General features: G+C 51.3%; 2 protein-coding genes across 5 annotated transcripts; one reads left to right on the forward strand and one right to left on the reverse strand.

Moving 5' to 3' along the window:
- Positions 1-247: 247 nt before the first annotated feature.
- Positions 248-6,667, forward strand: Ppib (peptidylprolyl isomerase B). The gene is made up of 5 exons (XM_005075522.4): positions 248-446; positions 1,464-1,577; positions 2,997-3,090; positions 5,510-5,694; positions 6,324-6,667. Exons 1-5 carry the CDS (start codon positions 312-314, stop codon positions 6,444-6,446), a joined length of 651 nt encoding a protein of 216 aa, XP_005075579.1. The 5' UTR covers positions 248-311; the 3' UTR covers positions 6,447-6,667.
- Snx22 (sorting nexin 22) lies at positions 5,008-9,823 on the reverse strand. 4 transcript variants are annotated; one of them, XM_005075521.4, is made up of 7 exons: positions 9,616-9,798; positions 9,194-9,277; positions 8,720-8,824; positions 8,149-8,243; positions 7,800-7,832; positions 7,561-7,628; positions 5,008-7,251 (listed from the first exon to the last, which is right to left on the reverse strand). In XM_005075521.4, the coding sequence occupies exons 1-7, from the start codon at positions 9,688-9,690 to the stop codon at positions 7,145-7,147; spliced, it is 567 nt and encodes a 188-aa protein (XP_005075578.1). In that variant the 5' UTR covers positions 9,691-9,798; the 3' UTR covers positions 5,008-7,144. The 4 variants fall into 4 exon arrangements, with proteins under 4 accessions (XP_005075578.1, XP_021086024.1, XP_040595579.1 ...); XM_021230365.2 differs by lacking the exon at positions 8,720-8,824 and having other exon boundaries at positions 9,616-9,807; XM_040739645.1 differs by lacking the exon at positions 7,800-7,832 and having other exon boundaries at positions 9,616-9,805.
- Positions 9,824-10,112: the final 289 nt, after the last annotated feature.

Here is a 10,112-nt window from a genome sequence, read left to right on the forward strand (position 1 = left end):
TGCTGGGCTTCGTAGTCTTTTTTCTGAGACCAATCCCAACGCCTCCTTCCGTGCAGCGTCTTGACGCAGACGGAGGGCGAAGCACATAGCCAATCAGAGGGCTGTAACGTGGCAGCCACCCACAGCCCCGCCCGCGGCGGCGCCTACCACTGGGCTTTGCGGTGCAGGGGGAACGTGGGGCGGTCCGCGCGCTGCGAGGCCTCTGCAGCCCCAGGACTACCCCCGCGCCCGGGCGGCAACGCGCGCACACCGCGTGTCCACACCCTCTTCCGGTCCGGGCTCCCGCGACTGCTTCTTCTTGCTTTCGGTGGATGCTGCGCATCTCGGAGCGCAATATGAAGGTGCTCTTCGCCGCCGCCCTCATCGTGGGCTCCGTCGTCTTCCTTTTGCTGCCGGGACCCTCCGTGGCCAACGATAAGAAGAAGGGACCCAAAGTCACAGTCAAGGTCTGGGCTCTCCTTTCCCGGCGAGGCCTGCCTTCCGCCGCATGCGGTCCGACCCCGGTCCGAACGGGTCTGGCTCAGTAGTTCCGACCTGAGCGTCCTTGTCCTGGTTCAGCTCATGCTTGGGTCGTCTGTGACCTCTTGGAGCCAGGCTCGCTCTACCCACTCAAACTGAGAATGACCCGGACTCCCCCAGCCCCCACCCTGACCCAGGATGCCCGGCTACGGACAGCCTCAGGGAAGTCCTTTTGGACATACCCTGTGGCCACTTCCAGTTTACTGTGCTTTGTAGCACACACAGTAAATGTAGTTAAACTTGGAAGCATAGTGATCTCTTTATGTGTTTTCCCCTTTTAATGTCAGTTTCTGTAATCTGGAGTCGTTGTAAGAGCACGGATTGCTCTTCTATATTCTGAGAAGTTAAATTTTCTTAAGAATGTTACATTATTTATTTGCTGGGGAGGGGGACTCATGCGTGCCATAGTGCTGCTGTAAAGGTCGGAAGACAACTGTTTCCATCATACAGGTCTCAGGACTTCAGGGTTGATTGCAACCATCTGGCCTCCATGTAATCATTTCTTTTGGGGGTGGGGAGTGTAATGCAGCAAGCCAAGTGTGGCATATTCTCTGTAATTCCAGACACTTGGGAGGATTACAGTTATCAAGATCCTGTCTCAGAATATCGATTGCTGGGGTTGTTGGCTCAGTGGTAGAGCACTTGCCTGCCTACAGTGGGAAAGCCCATTTCATCGGTCCCTCATATTGCGTTGGGGAAGTCCACAGTTTTCATTAGTGTACAGATGATAGTGAGCCACCATCTGGATGCTGAGAACGGAAGCTGTGTCCTGGAAAAGCAGCAGATGCTCTTAACAGCTGAGCCATTTGTCCAGCCTATACATTTGTACAGAGGTTTTGCGTCTACCAAAACCAGACTCAGCCACAGCTGGTGGGCACGCGCTCTCTCTCTCATCTAACAAGCACCCTTTAAAAGGCTAAGCTTGTATTGTTCCTTTTCCTTAGGTATTCTTTGATCTTCAAATTGGAGATGAGCCTGTAGGCCGAGTGACCTTTGGACTCTTTGGAAAGACTGTTCCAAAAACAGTGGATAATTTTGTAGCCTTAGCTACAGGAGAGGTAAGTCTCTGGTACAAAGGTGAGCAATTCTGCATATTAGGGATGGAAACAGGTGGGACTGCAGAGTGGCCCATCTGCAGCAGTAGCTTACCCTGACTTCACTAGCTGGCTTCCCTGAGGACCAAATATTTTTGCATATTAAGAACAAAGGGGGGGAGCTGGAGAGATGGCTCAGCGGTTAAGAGCACTGCCTGCTCTTCCAGAGGACCTGAGTTCAATTCCCAGCAACCACATGATGGCTCACAACCATCTGTAATGAGATCTGGTGCTATATGCATACATAATAAAAATTTAAAAAAATAAAAGAACAAAGGGGCTGCGTCAGTGATGGCACACGCCTTTAGTCCCAGCACTCAGGAGGCAGAGGCAGGCAGATCTCTGTGAGTTCGAGGCCAGCCTGGTCTACAGAGTGAGTTCCAAGACAGCCTCCAAAGCTACACAGAGAAACCCTGTCTCAAAAAAACAAAGCAAAACAAAAAGAATAGAGGGGTCCAGTTTGTCCGTAACTTTTGGAGAAAGCCCTGGTACTGCTGAATTACTCAAAGTCTCAGTTGCCCAAATTTTGGCACTACCCTACTGCTTCCTACAACTATTCATAGCAAATACACATGCACAAAAATAAAATCCAAAGAGCTAAAACTGGTAGTTTCACAGTTATGGAAGCTGTGCTAAATGGTTCGGTGACTACTGAGGTGTTGATGTGGTTTTAGGGTGGAAAGAACATAGACAAACATGGCGTTATTGGCCGTGTTTGAAGACTAATCTTTGACATCTGGTTTTATTTCAATGTTCTTCGACCACATGATGTGAATGTAAAAAATAAGAGCTATCAAGTTTTTAAAAAAGAAAAAAGTGCCCAAGGGACTTGATCCTAGAATATGGCGCAGAATTTTAAGGCAATGTATATTCTATTTAATGACATTTATATTTTAACATCTTTTCCCATTTTGCTTTGTTTTCCCAGAGACAGTCTCATGTGTAGCCCCTGGCTGACCTGGAATGTAATGTGTAGCCAGGAGTGATCTTGAGCTTCTGAAACTCCTCCTACCTCCTGAGTGCTGGGATCCCAGGCGTGCACGCCATGCTCAGTTTATCCAGTGCTCAGGGTAGAGCCCAGGAGGGTGTTTGTGCTACTGAGGCATATCCCCAGACCTTGCACTTGCTCTTAGGACAGAACAGAGAGGGAAAAGGCATCGCATGACTTTGGGTTACATCGTTCAGGAATTGCATAAGGGCCGAGGCTAGGGATCTGGTCTTTTCCAGGCATGTATGCTGTGTGTGACCTGCAGTAGCCGGTCACTTGGTACATTAACTGCCAAATCTGTGTCAGAAAGAGCTGTAGGTGAGTTTCTACAGGGCCTGTTGGACACCTACTTGCTGCCTCATGCTACCTCCTTGTCTTCTCATCCCTTTTTCCAGAAAGGATTTGGCTACAAAAACAGCAAGTTTCATCGTGTCATCAAGGACTTCATGATCCAGGGTGGAGACTTCACCAGAGGAGATGGCACAGGAGGTAACTTCAGACCCTCTGAGCAGGAGTCTTGACATCACAGTGTCCAAGGTGGAGTAGTCGGGCTGCCTTGGTTGGTATAGCATCTTTTGCCCACTCTAGCAAATGGCCAGCCTCTCTTGCATCGAGATGCACCCTTCTTTGAAAAGGGATCCCAGTGCAAAGGACGGGGCAGTGGGGATCAGGTAGGCTGTGCTCTCTTCCCTACCATTGATACAAGTCTATAGCTTGTTCCACACATGTTGCCTGTATTGCATATACATGCATAAATAAATAAAAAGGCCAGTAAAAGCCAGCAGTGGTGACACGCACCTTTAGTCCCAGCACTTGGGAGGCAGAGGCAGGAGGATCTCTGTGATTTGGATACCAGCCTGGTTTACAAGAGCTAGTTTCAGGACAGCCTCCAAAGCCACAGAGAAACCCTGTCTCGAAAAACAAAAAAAAAAAAAAATTGCTGGTGAGGTGGGTAAAGGTGCTTGCTGCCAAGCCTGATGACCTGAGTTCTATTCCTGGGTCTCAAATGTTGGAGGAAGAAAACTGACTTCTGCAGGAGTCCTCTGACTACACGCATGCACTGTGGCATGAACATGTGCACCCATATCTACACACAAACTAAAAGTGAAGCACTCAAGGTTGTAGTGGCGTATGCCTGGAACCCCCACACTTAGGAGGTTCCAGGATGACTTCAAGGCAAGCCCAGCCAACAAGAGAACGTGTCTGAAAATCAAACACCAGGGGCTGGGGAGGTGACTCAGTGGTTAAGAGCATTGGCAGCTCTTGCTGGGGGACCTGGGTTTGATTCCTACCCAGTGACTCACAACTGTTTATAATGCCAGTTCCAGGGAATCTGACGGCCTCTCTGGTCTTCTCAGGCACATGTGTGGTACAAAGACCTACATGGAGGCAAAACACTCATACACTTAAAAACAAAAAATGCTGAGTGCGGTGACACACTTTTAATCTCAGCACTTGGAAGGCAGAGACCAGTGGATCTCTGAGTTCCAGGACAGCCACAGAAAAATCCTGTCTCAGGGAAAACAAAAACAGACAACAATTGGTGGGCTTGAAGCTTAGCCATTTGCAAGGCAGCTGGATGGAAGCTCTGTGATAGGAGATTAAATGCCATTTATGTTTAGCATTAAAAAGTTAAAATATAAATGCCTTCAAATTTTTATCTCTTGTGATTTGGGAGCTCCTTGTGTCTTGAGGAAGTGAATGAAACTAAGGAGATACATTAGCTGTTTTTTGTTTGTTTGAGGAGCAATGGAAATCCCATGGTTGACTAAGATTTCCAGGGGGTTTCAGATAGGAAGCCTTAGCAGTGGATGGCCAGGAATCATTGCAGGAAGCAGGCCGCCTCGCTCCCACCTTGCCAGCTAGTCTAATCTTGGTTCCCTGCCTCCCCAGCTGCTGCACAGTCGACCACATCTGTCTTGTCAGTCTGAGGCCAGGGCAGGTCCTCACCAGGGGCACGCTGAGGAGCTGTGGGGTGAGCACAGGTGTGCTGAGAGCAAGGGTTTTCATGCAAGTGAAGTGAATGGCACTGAGACAGAAAAGGTGACTCTTTGTTGAAACTCAGGAGATCTGCCTCCTGAGTGCTGGGGTTACTGTCATCTGTCACACCTGGCCTTTTCTACGCATGCTTATGGGGTTGGCTAGCACATGTCATTTCATGCATGTAACCATCAGGACAGCTATTAGGAGTCGGATTCCCCCTTCCACCCTGTCAGTTCCATGCTTGGCAGTAAGTTCCCCTATGTGCCAAGCTGTCCCACTAACCTGGGAAGGTGCTACAGCATTCGTTTTCCCAGGCCCATTGATGGGGAAACCAACTTTGCAACCAGGATCTTGGAAATGGTATGGAGCTCTGTGCTTACTGTCATGGCCTGGGCCCATACCCCACACAGACAATGACACACATTCATAGGCATTTTTTATTGTATGGTCCTTCCTTGGTAAGAGGTGCTTGGCTCTTAAGAAACCAAGTAACAGTCCTACATCCTTTTTTTTTTTTCCTTCCCCAGCCAATCCCCATCTGCTATTCTGCTCTGCAGATGACTCTAGAAAGGCAATCTGGTTGGCTATAGCATCCCTTTTTCCTGAAGGGTTCCACACTCCCAGCATCCTGCATAGTACCAAGGCATCTCTTTTCCAAAGTCCCTCCCTAGGACACAGCTATGGATAGTTGATGATATGTACCCTGACAATCATAAAACTGCTCTCATAGTAATTCATCCAAGTCAGCCTGGCCTCATACCCCAGGTGGTCTTGGTCCCAATGGCTTGCGTAGAAGATAGGAAGGCTGTTTTTATGTCCTTTGCCAGTCACGCCTGACCTGACAGGATAGTCTGAGCCCTGGAGATCTCACCCAAGCACCTGCATGTTTTGGTTCAACTCCCTGACCCACTGATTCTCTTCCCAGGAAAGAGCATCTATGGTGAGCGCTTCCCAGATGAGAACTTCAAGCTGAAGCACTATGGGCCTGGATGGGTGAGCATGGCCAATGCAGGCAAAGACACCAATGGTTCTCAGTTCTTCATAACTACAGTCAAGACGTCCTGGCTAGATGGCAAACATGTGGTTTTTGGCAAAGTTCTAGAGGGCATGGTAAGTTTAAAAGTGAGGGCTAAACCTTAATAGTCCTTACCGAGGATCTCGCTAGAATAGACAAAGGCTTCAAGTAGGAAGTCTTCTCCTCAAGGGCACCTAAGCCACAGATAGAGACCAGCAGTGGCTCCCCCTAACCTGGCATAGGGTGGGGCGTGTCAAGAACAAACAGCCTGACCGGTGCCTCACATATGCCTATGATGCTAGCTGTTGGAGAGGCTGAGACAAGGATTACTTGAACTCCAGGGCCAGGCTAGACAACATGAGCCCACGTTTCAGGGTGGTCCATGTGACTGAATAGCAGTGCTTAATCTAGCATGCATATGTGTGTTCAATCCCTAACACCACTCAGGAAAAAATAATACATGATAACCAGCCTACATTTCCATGCCCCCAAGGTTCTAAGTCCTCCTAGACAGCCTGCCCAGACTTTGTTCAGCTTTGAGGTCCTCTGTTCGTCACTCACGCCTGAGCAGCATTGGGTCAGCTAAGCATCTGTGCTCCGCATTCACCCTGGCTTTTGGGTCTGTGGGTTTCTGTGTTCATCCCATATGGCTCAGCCACTCACTTGGGGCTGTCTCTTGACCTCCACCCCACCCACCCCCTCCTTTCCTGCCTTTCTTTTCTAGGACGTAGTGAGGAAGGTGGAGAGCACCAAGACAGACAGTCGGGACAAGCCCCTGAAGGATGTGATCATTGCAGACTGTGGCAAGATCGAAGTGGAGAAGCCCTTTGCCATTGCCAAGGAGTAGACTCTCAGGGGCCTCATCCCTCCAAATGGCTGTATGCGCAGGTCCTGTTACTACCCTCACAGGGGTGAAGGTAGCCAGGCACAAGGTTCCGCGCCACCCAGCCCCAGTGCTTCCACCTGAGGGGGTGGACCCACACCCCCTCACATTCCACGGGCCTGGTTTTTCTATCAAACTCCTATCAATGCTGATCAATAAAAAAAAGTGGGTTTTCTTTTTTATAACTTAGGTGCGGACTGAGTTTGAGGGTGTACAAAGCACCTGCCCTGAGTGTTCATCCCAGCATGTCTAGGACTCTTATGCATGCGTGCCCCTTCCTCAGGCTCCTGCCTAAGCCTGTGCTTAGGTGGTACCGACTAGTCGTCAGGCAGAGGCTAACCAGCCACTGCCACACCATAGCTTCTGCCACCTGCCAGGCTGGGCTAGCAGATACACCTGAGTCTTCTCAGCCTAAGACTGAAATTACTTTATGCTGTTTGCTTTATCTTGATTTTGCCTTGACCCCTGGACTTTTAAGTTTTGAGTTCTACCAACCGCAGCTGTTAGTGCAAGCCAAGTTCAGAGCCTTGAGTGGGGTTGGGCACAACTGAGCCTCAGCTAGTTACACCCTGAGGCTAGTCCAGGGGAAGACCCAGTTTCATATATGGAACTCTCAGGACAGGCATGTATCTGTCCTGACAGGTGACCCAAGACTGGGCTAGTCAGGGCATTGGCGATGGAGCAGGATGACAGCCTGCCTTTTGCTGGGCTATGCTGAAGCCATAGAGGCCCTGGAGAACACCGTCCACCACCACTTCTGGGAGAGGTTCTGTACAGGAGAGAAAGGGAAGGAGAGGAAGCTAGCATACAATAGGCCTGGCTGTGGCCTTGTAGCACTGAGCTGTCCACAGGCTCAGCTCTCTACACAAAAGGAGGCACTCGTGGGTTTCCCAAGCCCACATTCTGTTGATTAACTTTTTTCCAAGCCCACAATCTGCTGATCTCAACTTTGGGGCACAGAGACCAGGTGAACCAACTGTGTGCACAAGTTTCTATCAAGTAAGCTACGAAGCAGCGTGGCCCCAAAGGACAGCAGGGGAAGGTGCTGATGTGAACTTGGATCGGAGGCATGTCTCACCTGGGGAAGGGGCGTAAACGTAGGGGTCCATACAGAAGCCAACGACGGGCCGGTGGTGCAGCTGTGCGCTGTAGGATGAAAGAGTGAACCGTGAGTGGAGATGTGACAAACACACTAAGGACCAAGATCAGCAGGGGCCCACAAAGGAAAGGAAGGAACTAAAAGGCAGGTTGCTGGCCTGCCTCCTAGCGTGTAGCCACCAGGGGGCAGCAGGCACTTAGAGCAGGACTTGGACTTGCCTGGTGTCACTAGGCAGGAATTCCCTCAGGGTGCTGAAAAGCAGAGAAACATTGTGAGCTGCTGGAGGATACCCAGGGGAAGTGGGGAGGGGATGGAGACAGAATAGCCCAGGGGACTGTTGCTTCTATTTTGTAACAAGCCCAGTTCCGGAGCTGGAGGCGGCTGGGGTAATCAAAGCTGTCTAAAACCTAGCCCTCCACCAGGGTCAAGAAAGTTGGTGAGGGAGGCCGTGTGTCAGAGAACCAGGCCAGGGTCACACTTGAAAATGGAGAGTCTGTCCTTCAGGACCCTTATACAGCTGTTTGCTGCTAAGAGCCCTTGCCACACCCTGGCAAAAGCTATCCTTGCCTCCAGCTGCTGGCCTTGGAGTCTGTGGGGAAGTGGCGAAGTCTGAGGAACTCCAATAACTCCTTGGGTACCTCCTGGTTCAGGTACAGGATGCCCTAGAGAGGAAGACAGGAAGCCTGTAATCAGATACAGCTACTGATACATAACCCGTTGCAAACAGATTTGAGTACCTTTGCCGCAAAATAATTAGGAATTCATTTTGAAGCCGGGGAAGCAAGTATTAAACCAAGCTCGGGGCCATTCTGAACAATCCAGTATGGACCGAAAAGACACTGGCCCCATAAAGTGGGCAGGCTAGTCCAATAACGTATGTCACTGTGGGAGGAATGATTCCACACACACCTCATGAAGATAACACAGAATCTTACCCTAGGGGTGAAGAGTCATGCCGGATCTACCTGTTGGGTTATTCAAAACTTTCAATAATTCAGATAGAAAAGTTTGTACTCGCTACTGTTTGGGAAAATAGGACTTGGGGTGATGGCTGACAATCTCAAGCAGTGGGCCCTCATCTCTATCTGGGTCGCCCCTGGTCCCTGAGGGTAGGGGCAGTCAAGTGTTCTGTGCACACCTGGATATAGGTCTCCAAGCCCTGCCGGCGCTGTTCCAATCCTCTGCTCCTCCAGTTGGGCAGGCGTTTTGAGGGAAAGTCAGGCACTTTGTATCGTTTCTTGATCTGTCATCAGTTACCGAGGTGAAATCCCAGCAAAGCCCTCAAGCCCATTCCACCTAGCTGAGACCTCTCTGCAGTCCTCCCTCTATGCCTTAAGCTCTAACCTGGGACTGCTGGTGAGAGGTGGTTGGGACAAAAGTGACAAGCCTGAGAATGGAAAGAACTCACTTGGACAAGATCAGTCTGGACTGGGATTTAGCTCTGCGTCCTCCCCGTTGGGGCCCTGTAACCCTTTGGGGAGTTGCCCGTGATCTGCACCCTCCCAGGGTTGGGTCAGTAATGAGGGTGGCCAGAAGCTGGGACCGGAGCCCTTTCGCCTGCCACCCAGGGGAGTGGCCCAGAGCCAGACTGGTGGATAGTCTGACGCCTCACCCGCTTGTGTAGAGCGTGGAACTCGCTGTAGCGCCTCGGCACGGTGTGTCTGCGTCCGCTGTACAGCACCTCCACTTGGAACACCTAGCGGGCGGAGGAGTGCGGGCGGCGGGTCCAAATGATGCAGCAGGACCCGCGCTGCGCCCAATTTCTGGTGTTCGAAAGGCACAAAGACGACTTGGCGTGCGGCCGCTCAGGGAAACCCCTCGCGCACCCCACATACACCTGAAAGAAAAGGCTGCCGGGCCCGCCCCTCTGCTCCACACGATCCCTCAAGAGCCCAGAACATCATCCGAGGGACTGGCAAGGCCAATAACCCCAAACCTTTGCGATGGACGTCCTAGCCCGGAATGCTGAGTCCCTTTTGCGCTCGTCGAGGGGATTCAGGGGAACCCCATGCGCACCCTCCATCCATTGCTCACCATGTGGCCTTTCTCTGGACTCTGCCTGGGCTCTTCGGCCTCGGGCCCCACCGAGGGGATGTGAACTTCCAGCATCCGCGCTCTGACCCAGCCGCAGCCTCTCCTTGATTGCGCGCTAAGGCACCCGAACTCCTTAGAGCGGGCAGGCCGCCCTATGAGGCCACCCCGCCCTCGGGCTCCAGGTCCTGCCCCGGCCGTAGGCCCCGCCCCATTCTCTGGTCCTTCAAGCCTAGGCTCCACCCTCTGGTCCAGGACCCCGCCCTCGAATCCCTGGCTCGCCCCACCCGAGGCGTTCCCTGCTGCACTCGAGTCTTGAGGCGAAAAGATAATAACCTTGGTCTAGTGAGGTCGCTAGCTGTGCCAGGGGGAGGAACTTTCGGCAGAGTCACCCGTTTGTCAAATGTTTCCCTAGAGTCTACTGCCTGCCAGGTACGCAGCCGAGCTAAAATTTCACTTGATCTTTGTTGAATGCCCTAGATTCTGAAGTGGCAGATGAG

The sequence above is a fragment of the Mesocricetus auratus genome, unplaced genomic scaffold (assembly GCF_017639785.1).
Source record: "Mesocricetus auratus isolate SY011 unplaced genomic scaffold, BCM_Maur_2.0 Super-Scaffold_100691, whole genome shotgun sequence".
In the NCBI taxonomy this organism is placed as follows: Eukaryota; Metazoa; Chordata; class Mammalia; order Rodentia; family Cricetidae; genus Mesocricetus; species Mesocricetus auratus.

What these genes read in the sequence shown, in the direction of transcription:
- Ppib (XM_005075522.4), top strand. Translation starts at nt 312, where the DNA reads ATGCTGCGCATCTCGGAGCGCAATATGAAGGTGCTCTTCGCCGCCGCC. An exon ending in GACCCAAAGTCACAGTCAAG is followed by an intron (nt 447 to 1,463) that starts GTCTGGGCTCTC and finishes CCTTTTCCTTAG; the next exon opens with GTATTCTTTGATCTTCAAAT. An exon ending in TAGCCTTAGCTACAGGAGAG is followed by an intron (nt 1,578 to 2,996) that starts GTAAGTCTCTGG and finishes CCCTTTTTCCAG; the next exon opens with AAAGGATTTGGCTACAAAAA.
- Snx22 (XM_005075521.4), bottom strand. Translation starts at nt 9,690, where the DNA reads ATGCTGGAAGTTCACATCCCCTCGGTGGGGCCCGAGGCCGAAGAGCCC. An exon ending in GTCCAGAGAAAGGCCACATG is followed by an intron (nt 9,278 to 9,615) that starts GTGAGCAATGGA and finishes TCCGCCCGCTAG; the next exon opens with GTGTTCCAAGTGGAGGTGCT. An exon ending in TCCACGCTCTACACAAGCGG is followed by an intron (nt 8,825 to 9,193) that starts GTGAGGCGTCAG and finishes AACTGATGACAG; the next exon opens with ATCAAGAAACGATACAAAGT.